Source organism: Zea mays, chromosome 10, assembly GCF_902167145.1.
Source record: "Zea mays cultivar B73 chromosome 10, Zm-B73-REFERENCE-NAM-5.0, whole genome shotgun sequence".
Classification (NCBI taxonomy): Eukaryota; Viridiplantae; Streptophyta; class Magnoliopsida; order Poales; family Poaceae; genus Zea; species Zea mays.
Window position 1 is genome coordinate 108517778 of NC_050105.1, and position 16736 is coordinate 108534513.

The 16736-nt window shown below is 51.4% G+C and overlaps 1 protein-coding gene and 1 long non-coding RNA gene across 2 annotated transcripts; one reads left to right on the forward strand and one right to left on the reverse strand.

Moving 5' to 3' along the window:
- The first annotated feature begins 6883 nt into the window (after nt 1–6883).
- Nucleotides 6884–8408, forward strand: LOC100281802 (60S ribosomal protein L35). The gene is made up of 4 exons (NM_001154722.2): nt 6884–6954; nt 7035–7170; nt 7271–7427; nt 8119–8408. The coding sequence occupies exons 1-4, from the start codon at nt 6951–6953 to the stop codon at nt 8191–8193; spliced, it is 372 nt and encodes a 123-aa protein (NP_001148194.2). The 5' UTR covers nt 6884–6950; the 3' UTR covers nt 8194–8408.
- On the reverse strand, nt 8221–14253 carry LOC103641554 (uncharacterized). Its single transcript, XR_560379.4, has 2 exons — nt 8768–14253; nt 8221–8592 (listed from the first exon to the last, which is right to left on the reverse strand). It is a non-coding gene; the product is annotated as an uncharacterized lncRNA (long non-coding RNA).
- Between the last annotated feature and the right edge of the window lie 2483 nt (nt 14254–16736).

The window sequence follows — 16736 nt, forward strand, 5'->3', positions numbered from 1 at the left end:
TTAAATGCGATGGGTTGCACCTCGGGTGTGGAGGTGGCGCCTCGCTCGATGATTTGTTTGGAGCCCTTGATCATCAATTCAAAGCTCACAAACTTCACTATCACTTCCTTGGGAGACATTAGTTTATACCTAGGATCACCACAAATTAATTGAACTTGAGTAGGGTTAAGAAAAACGAGTGATCTAAGAATAACCTTGACCATTTCATGGTCATCCCATTTGGTGCTCCCAAGGTTGCGCACTTGGTTCACCAAGGTCTTGAGCCGGTTGTACATGGCTTGTGGCTCCTCTCCTTGGTGAAGCATGAATAGACCGAGCTCCCCCTCGATCGTTTCCCTCTTGGTGATCTTGGTCACCTCGTCTCCTTCGTGCGTGGTCTTTAGCACGTCCCAAATCTCTTTGGCACTCTTCAACCCTTGCACCTTATTATACTCCTCTCGACTTAGAGAGGCGAGGAGTATAGTGGTGGCTTGAGAGTTGAAGTGCCGGATTTGGGCTACCTCGTCCGAGTCATAGCCTTCATCCCCCATGGATGGTTTCTGCGCACCAAATTCAACAATGTCCCAAATACTAGCGTGGAGTGAGGTTAGATGATGCCTCATTTGATCACTCCACATACAATAATCTTCACCGTAAAAAACCGGTGGTTTGCCTAGTGGGACGGAAAGTAAAGGAGTGCGTTTGGAAATGCAAGGATAGCGTAAGGGGATCTTACTAAACTTCTTGCACTCATGGCGCTTAGAAGTGACGGACGGCGTGTCGGAGCCGGAGGTGGAAGGCGACGAAGAATCGGTCTCGTAGTAGACCACTTTCTTCATTTTCTTCTTCTTGTCGCCACTCTGGTGCGACTTGACGCGGGGAGGTGATTCCTCCCTCTTCTTGTTGTCGGACTCTCCCGTTGGAGCTTTCCCGTGGCTTGTGGCGGGCTTCTCGCCGGTCACCATCTCCTTCTTGGCGTGAGCTCCCGACATCACTTCAAGCGGTTAGGCTCTAATGAAGTACCAGGCTCTGATACCAATTGAAAGTCGCCTAGAGGGGGGTGAATAGGCAAATCTGAAATTTATAACCTTTAAGCACAAATACAAGTCGGGGTTAGCGTTAGAAATAAAGTCGAGTCCGAAAGAGAGGGCGAAAACAAATCACAATTAAATGAAGAGTGTGACACGGTGATTTGTTTTACCGAGGTTCGGTTCTTGCAAACCTACTCCCTGTTGAGGTGGTCACAAAGATCGGGTCTCTTTCAACCCTTTCCCTCTCTCAAACAGTCACCTAGACCGAGTGAGCTTCTCTTCTCAATCAATTGGGACACTTAGTCCCCACAAGAACCACCACATGATTGGTGTCTCTTGCTTTGATTACAAATGTCTTGGGAACAAGAAATGGGGAATAAGAAAAGCGATCCAAGCGCAAGAGCTCAAAAGAACACGACAAAACTCTCTCTTCTAGTCACTAATTGCTTTGAGTGGAATTGGGACTTGGAGAGATTTTGATTCAATCTATTTGTGTCTTGTATTGAATGCACTAGCTCTTGTATTGAATGTGTTGGCTGAAAACTTGGATCCCTTGAAGTGTGGTGGTTGGGGGGTATTTATAGCCCTAACCACCAAAGTGGCCGTTGGGGAAGGCTGCTGTCCAAGGGCGCACCGGACAGTCCGGTTAGCCACCGGACACTGTCCGGTGCGCCAGCCACATCACCCAACCGTTAGGGTTCGATCGTTGGAGCTCTGACAAGTGGGGCCACCGGACAGACACTGTTCACTGTCCGGTGCGCCTTCTAGCGCCTGCTCTGACTCTGCACGCACTGTCCGCGCACTGTTCACTTTTGCAGACGACCGTTGGCGCTGTTAGCCGTTGCTCCGCATGGCACACCGGACAGTCCGGTGCTACACCGGACAGTCCGGTGAATTATAGCGGAGTGGCTTCCAAAATTCTCGAAGCTGAGCAGTTCAGAGTGGATTTCCCTGGTGCACCAGACACTGTCCGGTGGCACACGGGACACAGTCCGGTGCGCCAGACCAGGGCAGCCTTCGGTTGGTTTTGCTCCTTTTTATTTGAACCCTTTCTTGGACTTTTTATTGGTTTGTGTTGAATCTTTGGCACCTGTAGAACTTATAATCTAGAGCAAACTAGTTAGTCCAATAATTTGTGTTGGGCAATTCAACCACCAAAATCATTTAGGAAAAGGTTTTAGCCTATTTCCCTTTCAAAAGTCCTCTGGTCAGGTGGTGCTTTCTTGCTCGTGTCGCCTCTGGATCTAGTTCGAAACCCTAAGTTTGGTGCTCTGATCTCGAACTTCTGTTCTTCTTCTGGTCTCTCTCCCCTCCAACTTCGGTTGTGTTGATCCTCTACGGCTCCCTCTCCCTATAACGCTGCGTCGGTGCGTAACTCTAACCGTGCTTTAACCCTAATCATCGTGTCATCGAGGTTGGATCTGGTGCTCCGGCTTTGGTAAGTTGCTAATCACGTGCTTGTGCTTCTGATTTGTGTTTTTCACGTCTAGATCTGTGGATTATGGTCAAACCGACGAACCCTAATTTATTTTAGTGCCTTGTTCTGTGATTGAATTGAAGGTTGGAGCCGTGAGGGATCGATCTGGTGCTCCGGTCCGGCTTTGGTAAGTTGCTAATCGTTTGCGGTTTGCTTGTTCTTCTACTTTGTGTTTGTCGCCTCTGGATCTTGTTCAAACTGATGAACCCTAATCTATTATACCGCCTTGTTCTGTGATTGAAGGTTGGATCCATGAGGGATCGATCTGGTGCTCCGGCTTTGGACCTTTGGTAAGTTATTAATCTGATGCTTGTGATCTGTGCTTGTGATCTGTGCTTGTGTTCTGTGACCTATTTTCGAACCCTAATCTATTATACTGCCTTCTTGTTCTGTGATTGGAGCCGTGAGGGACCGATCTGGTGCTCTGGTCTGGCTTTGGTAAGTTGCTAATCTTCACATTGCTTTATATCATTTTTGAACTCTTCTAATCAACACATTGCTTTATATAAATCATATTGCATTGCTATGAATACACATACTCGTAAGTTTGGATTGGATATGGAGGTAAGGTGGAACTCCACTTACCTTATGCTTAAGCATCTACTGCCTTACAGGAACACATTTGATGTGTTCATTCAAACTCACTACCCTAAAGTTGTAGGTGAACCATTGCTTTTGTCTGATGATCACTGGTATGTTGCTGAAAAAATCCTGGTATTCCTTGAACTATTTTATGACTCAACTTGTGTTCTATCTGGTGTCTACTATCCAACATCTTCATTGATGATGCATCATATAATTCAGATTGCTAAACATCTAAATTCATATGAACATGATAGATTGCTTGGAACTGTTGTTTTTCCTATGCAAACTAAGTTCCTTAAGTACTGAAGGGATATTCCACTTCTCTATTCATTTGCATTCATTCTTGATCCTAGAGCTAAATTGAGGGGATTCAATAGAGTTCTATCTATTTTAGCTGGTGTCACACACTATGATTACTCTGGTTATTTAACTCTTGTAAGAGCACAATTAACTGAGGTGTTTAACAAGTATGAAGCTAAGTTTGGTGCAGTGCCCTCAATTAGACCCTCACAAACAACAAGGACTGGTAAGAAAAGGACTAACTGGGGTATGATATATTGTGATGATGATGATGATGATTTGTTTTCAACCCCAATTGGTGGAACAGGTTCTTCTTCCAACCCCACTCCATCTGCTTCTCTATCTAGACACACTTTAGCTAGTGCTTTGCTGCAAGCAGCAAGCAATTGTGCATCTCTTGGGGCTGGTTCTGAGTTATCAACATATTTGGATAGTGATACTGTCCAGAAGTATGATGATGACTTTAATCTGTTGACGTGGTGGCATGATCACAAGCTGACCTACCCATCTCTTTCTATGTTGGCTAAGGATGTACTAACTGTGCCTGTCTCTACCATTTCATCAGAAAGTGTTTTTAGTCTCACTAGCAGGATTATCGAGGAGCGTCGACGTCGACTGACCTCGGAGATGGTCGAGATGCTGACCTGCATCAAGGACTGAGAGGAAGGGAATGCAAGGACCCAACACACTATTGAGAACAAAGAACTTGAAGACTCATTCTCTGATCTATATCTTGATGATGAACAAGTTCCAGTTGACACTCCAGGGTCCTCTCATGCATCTCAATCTCAGACACCTACTGATCCACAACCACATGTCGAAGACTGATCTTATTTAGCTAGTTTGATCTTATTTCAGTTGATGTGCCTGTAACTAAACTATACACTGTAAACAATGTATGCGATATGTAAGAACACTAAATGAGCTATGGGTTGTACTCTTTTTTTCCTATCTAGGGTTTTCTCACAAGGGTGAGTTTTTACCTAGATAGGTTTTTAATGAGGCAGCCATTGCACTAAACAGCTCAATTTTAGCTATTTTAGTATGTTTAACTGTGTATTTTGTGAATGCATAAGCTTATGGTAACTGTATTTTGTGATTTATGGTGTAGTGCTCGGGTCGGCCCTGGCACTACGGGCTATCCGTGCTTACCGTGTCGGCACGACACGGTTAAGGAGCCTTAGTGCCGTGTCTGGGCCTGGTTTCAGGCACTAGTGCCGTGCCGGCACAACACGCTTAATAATCATGCTAAACGGGCCGTGCCTGGCCGTGCCAGTGCCGGGCCGCCCGTTTGGCCATCTATATATGTAATTGGATGATGCATTAGGTCGATCGTGGCTGCATGCCTGCATCTGGTAATGGATGTGCAACATAACGGTAAAACACGAAAATTTTGCGGGCCAAAAATAATTTCCATGAATTTTTTGTTTAGTTTATGAAAATTAGCTAATTTTAATCGATCACGACACAACTGACGAAAACTAACTATTTGTTGTCGGTCAGAAGCACTACCGGAATCCTGCTCTTTGCCGTGTTTCAAACAGACTTTGAGGACTCATTTGGAATAAAGAAATTTTTGCTGAATTCTATGTTTTTCCTGTGTTTTTGAACTAATTCCTGTAAAATTCATATATCACTAGGTGACTGCCTGTACGTTGCAACGAGGACATATAATACCATTGTAACTTATATACAAAATGTGTGTTATACTGTTATGAGAAAATGTTTCATAATCCATTTGTGATCCTGGTCATACATAAATTTTGTTATTTTAATCTAGTTATCTCACCACTATATTGTAACCATCAGTATCATGCCGACTTTGATATATGCCATGATTTCCATGATCTCAGCATTGGAGAGCACGCCCCAAGCCTGCCGGAAGAAGTTACCTCGTACATCATCAGTCATCAGGCACGTACCACCATACACGCTTGCTTAAACAAAAAAGCAATTGTGTGTGTTTGCGAAGAGAATTAAAGGTAGACCAGCACAAAAAGCTACCCCGACGGTGGGGAGGATGACGAACTGATCATTGCTGTCGGTCCTCCTCTTCTTCACCTCCGGCGTCGAGATGACGCCACAGTCCACGATATAGTAGTCGTCGAACGTGCGCGAAATGGCGAGTAACGATGACTCTTGGCTGGGTTGTTAGACGAAGTGCACTTCGGACTCATCAGCAAGGTAGTACACTTAGACGTTGCACCACCGGATGCGCTACTCCTCTACATACATCATGTTCGAGGACACTCACACAATGTCAGCAACGACCTTCGTCCCAGCGCATAAGAATTCATGACCAGTCAGTATCGACTTACATGGCAGGTTGGGCTTCAGATGGACGATGAGCTGGACGGCTTGATGTCGCCGTCGTTGGATGCGGTGGCCAGAACAACCCGAGAGTCGTCGACGTTGGCAACGACCATGAGGTCCCCTGCTTGACGATGGACAACGCGGTGCAGCTGCTCTAGACCGCGTCCAAGCGGCGGCTGCGTCGGAGCTTGTCATACACAACAGCTCATGCGGCCATGTAGGACTGCTTCCAGAGGTCGAACTGCAGTCGTCAAGCTTCTTCTCGTCGTCGATGAGCGACGCCAACGTGAGCGCCTCCTGCTAGTGGTGTTTGTTCGGGGTTTCCAAGCAAGAAACATGGATTCATCCTTGGCATTGGTTTATGAAAATGACTCACAAGTCAGATCCATGGAAAAAATATTATGGAGAATAAATGCCACGCATGCCAAAAAAGAATTTAAGTTGAAAACATTATTGAAACAAAAGAAATTGCATGCAAGACTCTTCTTTAAATACTACTCCTTCCATCTAAAAATATAATTCAAGAATCTCGGTGTTACTTATCTACTACTACGCATTGTGCAAGGGTAGTAGGATAGGCTTGGGGAGAGATGTAGCAGATGTTTTTTCTGTCATAGATGGAGACATAAACACACATGTGGTGTAGCGGTAACTAATGCTCGCATTTGCCTGAGAGGTCGCGGGTTTGAATCCGCTTGGCATCATTTGTGTTTTTTTAATTTTAGCTAGACGTGTGTTGTACGTGGGAATGTGCATGAGAATGGGCTTTGCGGGGAGGGGGAATGAGAAACGCAGAACAGGGAATGAAAATGACCGAACATGGGAATGAGCTATGCGTGGAGGAGGAAATGCGAATGGCTGAACACGGAATGACAGACTACTCTTGCAGTCTTAATAAGTAGTAGAGATTCCTGTAAAATTCTCGTGTCCTAAAGAAGGCTTAGGACTAGTTTGGCAACTTAATTTTCTAATGGTTTCTTATTTTTCTAAGAGAAAATAACCTAATTTTCTTTGGTAAAATAAAAATATCTTAAAAATGGGGTTGCCAATTGACAACGAATGAATATTAATATTGTTTTATTACCGAGGACCTGTACCAACCGAGGCCCATTGGGCCCGCTCGAGCCCACAAAAGATCTAGGGTTTCCTGCTTGTCCCACGGGGTTTTAGGAAGCACGCAGCCACACGCCGCCGCCTCGCTCTCTGCTCCCCTCTCCATTTTTCATCTCATTCGGCGCCGCGGCACCCCCTGCTCGTCACTCGCGATGGGTAAGCACATCCGTTCTCTCTGGTCACTGTCGTTTTTCGCGTCGTCTCTCCGGATCTGACCTTCTGTTTTCGGTTCGCAGCCCGGATCAAGGTGCACGAGCTGCGCGGAAAGAGCAAGACGGATCTGCAAGCGCAGCTCAAGGAGCTTAAATCGGAGCTCTCCCTCCTACGCGTCGCCAAGGTCACCGGCGGGGCTCCCAACAAGCTCTCCAAAATGTGCCTGCTTGATGGCTTTGCCGCCCTTCTTCCTCGTTTGTCATACTGGCTTTGCATCGAGCTGAACCGAATCGTGGATCCGTGGTTTCCTCTCTTGCAGCAAGATCGTGCGCACCTCCATCGCTCGCGTGCTCACCGTCATCTCGCAGAAGCAGAAGTCGGCGCTGCGTGAGGCGTACAAGAAGAAGAAGCTTCTCCCGCTCGATCTCCGCCCCAAGAAGACCCGCGCCATTCGCAGGCGCCTCACCAAGTACCAGGTATATACTTATGTTCCTTGCGTCTACTTCAATGCGTTCTCTTTCATTGCTGAAGCGCTTATTTTATTGTTCTACCAGTGCTGTGAGGCTAGCTGGGTTTAAGATTTGTTTTGTACTGTAACTTTTACTCATTACTTTGAGTTGTCGAATTGATCCTGTCGAGGCCAACGTGCTTCTGTTAATTAAAAGTGGTTCAGACGATTTGTATGACATATCGAGATATTCACATGTAGTCGCAGTGTTTGTTACATAGGTGGATTGTTGAAGCAGCATTAGATAGTACTAGCAGTGATTATAGTTTCATCGGTCGGTTGCCTCTACTGTTTACTATTTTTACTTGTGAATGAACACCATGAAGTTTTACTTTGGATAGTGATTCTGTATTTGGTATCAACTTGGTGCCGTGCTAATTGTGTATTACTTTCACATTTACTTGGTTTGACTAAAGTTATGTTTCTGGAAGAATAAAACGACCCAGTGGGTCAGGGTTTGTGTAGGGTGCTTGTTAGTTGTCGTACTTGTATGTCTTGTGTTCCAATTCCATATACAGATGGTGTAATTGACTAGTGAATAGAATGACCAATGCTATATGCAGTAGTATAATGTGTACTAGTAGTTGAAGTAATATATCAAGCTACTCATCGTTCTTAGATCTTCTTGTCTGTTGACTTGTGGTGTTTGTGTTCTTCAGCTCTCCTTGAAGACTGAGAGGGAAAAGAAGCGTGAGAAGTATTTTCCCATGCGGAAGTACGCTATCAAGGCCTAGATTAGTGAAAGAACAGCTTTTATCCTATCAAGTTCTGCCCAGAAGTTTCTTGAGTTTGATGTACCGCACATCTATCGTCATTACAATGGAATGATGAAAACGAATATGTTTTCGGCTTCTACTCCACACAGTCTTTGTTGGCGATGCTACACGTCTTATTAATGAATTCTTGTCCATGTGAAACCTTCGTCGGTGAAGTTTCATGTCTCATAAGTGAACCGATCTCTTCGTTCGCTTTGACTTCGCTTCCCACTAAAGTTCGTCTTATAGCTTTGCTCGACCTCTGACGAAAAGAGTATTCGTTAGGGAAGCTTCACTTGTCTTAAGACCTCGGTTGACCTTTAGCCAATAGGATGAAACAACTTTGCGCCTTATTCTTGGTCTTCGTGATATGACGTCCTTGAATACCAATAAAGATAATCAGATAACTTCAACATTTGCTTGGAGATTTTGCATTCAAGCCGAGCAAAGCATTAATCTTGCCTTCTCTATTACTTTCTAATTTGAGACGAAATCAATCGTAAAAAGTAAAAATATACATCAAGTAAAAAAAGAGAAAGGAATCGTTAAGTACCTCCAAAACATCAAGGACTGATTGTCTGAGGTCAAATCTCCAACAGGAGCCCCTCGCAGTCAAAGACTTCTCCGAAGGTCTGAATCTGACGAAATTATGTGAGCTAAGGTAAAACGCCATCCTCGAGATTAGATTTAGGGTGCGTTTGGATGCAATGATAGGACGAGACGGAATGAGACGATTCCTCAAATAAGATTGTTTGGTTCAGGGGTTAGGACATAACTATCCTAGTGTTGCCCTCAGTTGTCCCTTCAAATTGGAGAGACGCTAGAGGACGTCCCTGTCCTGACTGTCCCGCAACCAAACACACCCTTAGTTGTTAGAGAGTGACGATTGTATTTCAAATTTTTAATGGCCAAGTTAGAAGTCAGGTATAAAAGGAAGACGAACAGTCACTTTTGGTGGAAGCCGCCTATATATATACTGCTTATTGGTCATGGTTTGCTATCACATTCTAAGAATGAGAAATCTTGGTGTTTGTTTTCACAAAACAGATCTTTTGTGCAAGTCTATTTAACTGAGCAATTTGCTTGCAAAGTTGTCTAGAAGCTTTGCGAAGAAGTTTCCTCGCTGCTGCTTGTGAGCCCTACCAAGGTAATTTTCTTACTTTAATTCTTTTTTGTTTGCCATATCATGGTTTGATTGATTTCTTTTTTGGGCTAATTGTGTGACGTCAAAGAGTTTCTTTTTTATGGCTTCGTCTAGTTCCTAAGATGATTTAGGGGATGTTGATGTGTCTGACTCGGAACTAGTGGAGGATGAGACTAAGTATGTGTTTGTTTAGCTTGTAGATTATATAATCTAGATTATAATTTAAATTATATAATCTAGATTATAATTTGTCGAGATTATAATTTATATATAGCTGTTTGGTTTCTCAGATTATAATGCAGATTATTGATCTCTAAGGCACAAAGGCAACATATACTTGTTGCGTGTGATTTGGGAGAAAAGAAGAATGTCAGTCCATGTAATTTTAACAACATAATTATGGGTAGTGAGTATTTTGTAAAAAATAATCTAAAATAAGCTAGTCTTGAGAAAATTACGAGATTATCACAATCTTGGGGATAGATTATATAATCTAGACATATAGTCTGTTTGTTTGTTTACTAGCAAGATTATTTACACTGAATTATATAATCTGGCAAATTATAATCTAAAACAAACAGGACCCAAGTCCCTTAGGTGCCGTTTGGTTCATGAAATGTAACATAAATAGTAATGATAATGATTTACACTCGATTACCAGCAGTAATGTCGTCGTTTCGAGACCGGGGGGTCCCTGGGCCGACGAGTGAAATGTCGCTGCGTGCCCCAGCCCAGATGGGTCGGCGCGAGGCCGAGCGCGAAGGGGGGAGAAAGGTGGCCGGAGACGGGCGTGAGAGAGGTGGAAATCCCGCGGCCTTCGTGTTCGTCCCGCGCCCAGGTCGGGTGCGCTTGCAGTAGGGGGTTACAAGCGTCCACACGGGTGAGGGAGCGAGCGGCCTTACGCGAGCGCCTGTCTCGTCCTCGTCCCCGCGCGGCCAACCCTCTGTAAGAGGGCCCTGGTCCTTCCTTTTATAGACGTAAGGAGAGGATCCAGGTGTACAATGGGAGGTGTAGCAGAGTGCTACGTGTCTAGCGGAGGAGAGCTAGTGCCCTAAGTACACGCCGTCGTGGCAGCCAGAGAGGTTTTGGCACCCAGTTGGTGTGATGTCGTGGCCGTCGGAGGAGCGTTGGAGCCTGGCGGAAGGACAGCTATCGGGGCGGTTGAGTCCTTGCTGACGTCCTCTTGCTTCCGTAAGGGGGCCGAGAGCCGCCGTCGTCAGGGAGCGTGTGGGGCGCCATCATTGCCTAACTGGCGGAGCGAGCCAGATGGGACGCCGGTCTTGTTCCCCGTAGCCTGAGTCAGCTCGGGGTAGGGTAATGATGGCGCCTCCTGTTGACGTGGCTGGCCCGCGCCCTAGGTTGGGTGATGTGGAGGCTCCTTCGAGGTCGAGGTCGAGGTCGAGTCTGTCTTCCGTGGCCGTGGTCGAGTCCGAGCCCCTGGGTCGGGCGAGGCGGAGACCGTCGGCTGAAGCCAGGGCTGAGTCCGAGCCCTGGGGTCGGGCGAAGCGGAGTTCGCCGTCTTTCGGGGCTGAGCCCAAGTCCGAGCCCTGGGTCGGGCGGAGCGGAGTTCGCCGTCTTCCGGGGCTTAGCCCAAGTCCGAGCCCTGGGTCGGGCGGAGCGGAGTTCGCCGTCTTCCGGGGCTTAGCCCGAGTCCGAGCCCTGGGTCAGGCGGAGCGGAGTTCACCGTTTTCCGGGGCTTAGCCCGAGTCCGAGCCCTGGGTCAGGCGGAGCGGAGCTTCCTATGGCACCTGCGGCCGGGCCTGACTGCCTGTCAGCCTCACTCCGTCAAGTGGCACCGCAGTCGGAGCGGCGCAGGCGACGCTGTCTTTCTGTCGGGCCGGTCAGTGGAGCGGCGAAGTGACGGCGGTCACTTCGGCTCTGTCGACTGAAGGGCGCGCGTCAGGATAAAGGTGTCAGGCCACCTTTGCATTAAATGCTCCTGCGATTTGGTCGGTCGGCGTGGTGATTTGGTCAGGGTTGCTTCTTGGCGAAGACATGGCCTCGGGCGAGCCGAAAATATGTTCGCCGCTGGAGGGGGGCCTCGGGCGAGGCGGAGATCCTCCGGGGTCGGCTGCCCTTGTCCAAGGCTAGGCTCGGGCGAGGCGTGATCGAGTCCCTCGAATGGACCGATCCCTGACTTAATCGCACCCATCAGGCCTTTGCAGCTTTATGCTGATGGGGGTTACCAGCTGAGAATTAGGAGCCTTGAGGGTACCCCTAATTATGGTCCCCGACAGTAGCCCCCGAGCCTCGAAGGGAGTGTTAGCACTCGCTTGGAGGCTTTCGTCGCACTTCTTTGCAAGGGGACCAGCCTTTCTCGGTTGCGTTTTGTTCCGGTGGGTGCGCGCGAGCGCACCCGCCGGGTGTAGCCCCCGAGGCCTTGGAGGAGTGGTTTGACTCCTCCGAGGTCTTAATGCCTCGCGTAATGCTTCGGCTGGTCTGGTCGTTCCCTCATGCGAGCTGGCCGTAGCCCGGGTGTACGGTCGGGTCCCAAGTTCTCGGGCTGGTATGTTGACGCTGTCAACGGTTTGGCCGGAGCCGGGTTCGCGAGAGCAGCCCCCAAGCCTCTGCACAGGGCGAGAGGGCGATCAGGGGCAGACTTGACTTTTTTACATACGCCCCTGCGTCGCCTTTCCGCAAGGAGGAGGGGGGGAAAGCGCCATGTTGCCCTCGGTGGGCGCCGAACATGGTGTCTCCGGTGAGCTGCAAGCGGGTAATCCGAGCGGACGTCCGTGCCCCATTCGCTAGGGGTCGGCTAGAGGCCCAGAGGCACGCCCAAAAATACCTGCGGGTGATCTGCCGGACCCGGTCCCCTGTCGACGGGGTCCGAGGGCTCGATGCCTCCCTCTGATGGGATTCCGTTACAAGATCGTTCCCGCTGGTCTCGGAAATGTCCTAGGGTACCTCGGGAGCGCAGCCCGAGCCTTGGTTATGTATCGAACGTACCCATGGTCATCCCTCGCTCTGTGTCTGAGGCGGCTGTGAACCCTTCGGGGGCCAGCCTTCAAACCCCTGATCAGTAGTGGGCGCGGAGCCCGAGTAGCCTGAGGCGGCCGTTGAACCCTTCCGAGGGGCCAGCCTTCGAACCTCTGACCAGTAGTGGGTGTGGAGCCCACGTGCTCTGAGGCGGCTGTTGAACCCTTCCGAGGGGCCAGCCTTCGAACCTCTGATCAGTAGGGAGGCTCGGAGCCTGGTTCCTTCACGGGGAAGGATCCTTTTCGGGGTATCCCCCTTTCCCGGTCCCTGTTGTAAGAGAGAGAAAGAGGAGAAAGAGGAAAAAAAGGAAAAGGATATGAAATCGAACGACGCGGCGTACCTTTTTTGACGCGGTCATTATGGCGAAGGCGAAGCGTCGCTCGCTTCTCCTGCCAGAGGCACCGCCTGTCCCGCCGCGGAGTTAATGCGACGGGGCGAGTGGTTCGCGGGGCGGCCGTTGCGCGTGCGCGGGCCGTTCGAGGAACGGAACACGGGCGCGTCGTCTTCACGCCGTGAGAGAGGGTTCTCTCGCTGCCCCCGGATGGGACGTAAGCTTGGCTGACGACGTGACCGCTGCTCCTGCCCGCCTGCCACCGCCATTACTGCCGGCCCGTTTTTGGCCGCATTGGCCGTCGCGCCAGGCTGGCGCTGCTGGGTCGTGCGCTGGGTCGCCTCGAGTCGCGGTATCGGTTCCGCAGTCGAGGAGGCGCGGTAGTGGCGCAAGTGGCGGTGCAGTTGCTTGCACGAAGCATCCGTCGTGCCGGTTGCATGACGCGTGGGCCTGGGCCTCCATGCAGGGCGTGCTGGAAGTCAGAGAAGTGCGCCCACTTGGCGCGGTTGCATGCCGCCTGCATGGCTGCCCGCCCTTTCGCCCGCTGGTCTGGGCAAAAGTGGAGAGCCGCTTGTAATCCGTTGGGCGGTTGCACGCATCGCGCGCGGCGGTTTGGCTTCTTCTGCTCTGGGCCAGCTTGCATGACGTGTGGGACCCAGCCTTCGCGCCGTAGGGGGAGGACCTTGGAGCGTGTCGGAGAAGACTCAGCCCCCGACGGTTGGGGACGCAAGTAGGGAGAGTCGCCTTTAAAAGGAGGGTGACCCCCTTGAAAGGCGACCATGTCTTCGCGCTCCCTTATGCATCGTGCCTTTCCACCTTCCAAGCCCCCGGATGGGGGATACCCGCAATCTTTCCGCCTTGTCGTTGGGGGAACGCAACTCCGTGGGAGTTGGTACCTTTCAGCCATCTTTCGGCTTCAAGGATTTTCATCATGCAGCCCGGCTGCACCCCTCCATCGGTGGTCACCCAAGACGGTGACCACCAGCCCCTGGGTGGGGAGAAGCAAGCCGGGCTGCGATCTTGGTCCCACCCTCAGCTTCAAGGATGTTCATCATCCTCGCTGGGGTGGAGGCCGGGCTGAGCCGGAGCTCTACCTCCCGCGCGGGTTCGTGGGTCGGCCTCTCCTTCGGCGTTCGAGGGAGAGGGCGCTCACTGGCCCTGCGGGCGGGTCGGACTTCGACAACGCGGGGCTGGTCGACGGCGGGCGTCGTCAGCCTCAGCGCGTCGGGCTCGTCAGCTTGGCTCCCGGTGCCCCCTCCTGCCGGAAGGCGGTTGCCGCGTCGTGCACACGGGAGGACCGCCCAAGATATCGCGCGCTGCCAGGGCGGCGTTCGTGTTCTGGGGCGGTCCTGCCTTTGCACCGGTACGATGCCTCCACGCGGAGGTCGGTGCCCCACTCGTCCGGGAGGATCTGAGTGGGGATCTGCCGGAGGGCTGACGGCCCCTGTCGTCGGTGCCGAGGTAGAGGCGGCTCGAGAAGTCCCCGTTGCCGACGGGATCACCGCCACCATCCGCGCTTTGGGCCTCCGGCTCTTTGTACTTGTCCTCGCCCCTCGAGCGTCGGCATAGGCGAGGGCAAGGTTGCAGTAGCGTCCGCCCTGAGGCCATCGCTGCTGCAGTTCGGCCGCCCGGAGCGGAGGTCGTCGTTGTCGCCGCTGCTGGAGCGGGCGACGGCGTGCCGCTCGTCGGTCTTCTGTTGCTCCGCAGGCCCCCCCAATCGAGTGGGGTTGTTCGTACCTGCGGAGGTGGAACCGGAGTTCCGCTTGTATGGCACTTTGAATGCCAGTGTTTTTGTTCATTGTGGCTGTCGAGGCCTGAACATGTATGTAATTTCGGCATGGAGCCGTGTTTTTTCCTTATTTTCGAGCACTAAGACTCGCCTGTTGGTTGTCCGAACCGCTTCACCAAGCGTGAGTCGCCCCGTGTAAAGGTGACGAGTGAGGTATCCGTATCCCGGAGGCGTAGGAGTCCCTCGGCTCGGTCGGCCTTGTTGTCCGAGGCTTCCCTTGCTTAGTTAAAGGAAACCCTCAGCCGCTCTTCGATGAGTCGAGGCCAGGGGTAGCGGTGTCAGCATGGACAGAGGCAGAGTTGGCTTGAAAGGAAGACTTGGTTGGCCGGAGCCTGGCCGGGTCGTCCGCTAGCGGGACCGACGCCGGAGTTGATCTTCCGAGGTCTCGGGTCGGGCTGATGTCTTTGGGGGACAGCTGGCCGAGGCCTCGGGGCGACCAGCCGAGGCGCCTGCCCGAGCCAGATTCTCGGAGAAGACCCTGGCGGCGATGGCCCGGGTGTGGTGATGACGCCGTCCTTCGGAGTGGAGATCCTCGGACCGCGTCGCCGTCCGAGGCTAGGTCGGACCTCGCCGAAGGTGTTGTCGACGCCGAGGGTGCTGTGGCTCCCTCAACTGTCTGGATCCGAGCCTGCAGGATCGGATTATCTTGTAGCACGTGTTTTCTGCGGCCGCCGAGGCCCAAACACACCCTCGTCGTGTTGTAAAGCTGTGTCTCTTTTCCTCTTGTTTCGAGTATCTGGACTTCTTCGCCGGTAACAGAATTGTCCGTCCATAGGGTTCTGTCACCGACGCAGTCGAGAAGGCTCGAAGAATCGCTTCGGCAGAGGAGCTTTCGAACGTGAAGACTTGTTCGGTCCGCGGAATCACTTATCCGAGCGTGAGTTACTTATCGCAGAAGGTGATGAGTGAGGTATCCGTATCCCGGAGGCGTAGGAGTCCCTCGGCTCGGTCAGCCTTGGCTGCTTACGTGTACTCCGTCGTTTTCAGGATCCACTTTCGAAGTAGTCGAAAAGCACGAAAGACATTCTGGCAGAAAGGATCTTTTTTCGAGGAAAAATTTCGACGCAGAGGGGGTTCCCCCCCTTTTAGCCCCCGAGGGAGGGTCGGGCTTTGCCGAGGCAAGGCTGACCCTTCCTTGATGACTAAACTTTGCATGGGAGCGAGGTATATGAACAACTTGAAAACATCTTAAGGATAGAAGCGACGTAGCTGTTGGATGTTCCAAGCGTTGCTGTAGACCTCGCCTTGACTGTTGGCCAGCTTGTACGTTCCGGGCTTCAGAACTTTGGCGATGACGAACGGCCCTTCCCAGGGGGGCGTGAGCTTGTGCCGCCCTTGGGTGTCTTTTCGCAGCCGAAGCACCAGGTCGCCCACCTGGAGGTCTCGGGACCGGACCCCTCGGGCATGGTAGCGTCGCAGGGACTGCTGGTACCGCGCCGAGTGTAGTAGGGCCTTGTCTCGAGCCTCCTCCAGCTGGTCCAGCGAGTCTTCTCGATTAACTTGGTTGCTTTGGTCAGCATAGACCCTCGTCCTCGGGGAACCGTATTCTAAGTCTGTGGGCAAGATGGCCTCGGCCCCATAGACTAGAAAGAACGGCGTGAAGCCCGTGGCTCGGCTCGGCGTTGTCCTCAGGCTCCAGACCACCGAGGGGAGTTCCTTCATCCATCGCTTGCCGAACTTGTTGAGGTCGTTGTAGATCCGAGGCTTGAGTCCTTGTAGAATCATGCCGTTGGCACGCTCTACTTGCCCATTTGACATGGGGTGAGCCACGGCGGCCCAGTCCACCCGGATGTGGTGATTCTCGCAGAAGTCCAGGAACTTCCTGCCGGTGAACTGGGTGCCGTTGTCGGTGATGATGGAGTTCGGGACCCCGAAGCGATGGATGATGTTGGTGAAGAACGCCACCGCCTGCTCGGACTTGATGCTGTTTAGGGGTCGGACCTCGATCCACTTGGAGAATTTGTCGATGGCGACCAACAGGTGCGTGTAGCCCCCGGGTGCCTTCTGCAAGGGGACGACGAGGTCCAGACCCCACACAGCAAAAGGCCAGGTGATGGGTATCGTCTGTAGAGCCTGAGCGGGCAGGTGGGTCTGTCTTGCGTAGAACTGACACCCTTCGCAGGTGCGGACAATTCTAGTAGCGTCGGCCACCACCGTCGGCCAGTAGAAGCCTTGTCGGAAAGCATTCCCGACAAGGGCTCGAGGCGCTGCGTGATGGCTGCAAGCCCCCGAGTGTATCTCTCGCAGGAGCTCCTGACCTTCGGCGTTGGAGATGCACCGCT

Coding starts and splice junctions, on each gene's coding strand:
- LOC100281802 (NM_001154722.2), top strand. Junction 7,171..7,270: donor CCCAACAAGCTCTCCAAAAT/GTGCCTGCTTGA, acceptor CCTCTCTTGCAG/CAAGATCGTGCGCACCTCCA. Junction 7,428..8,118: donor GGCGCCTCACCAAGTACCAG/GTATATACTTAT, acceptor TGTGTTCTTCAG/CTCTCCTTGAAGACTGAGAG.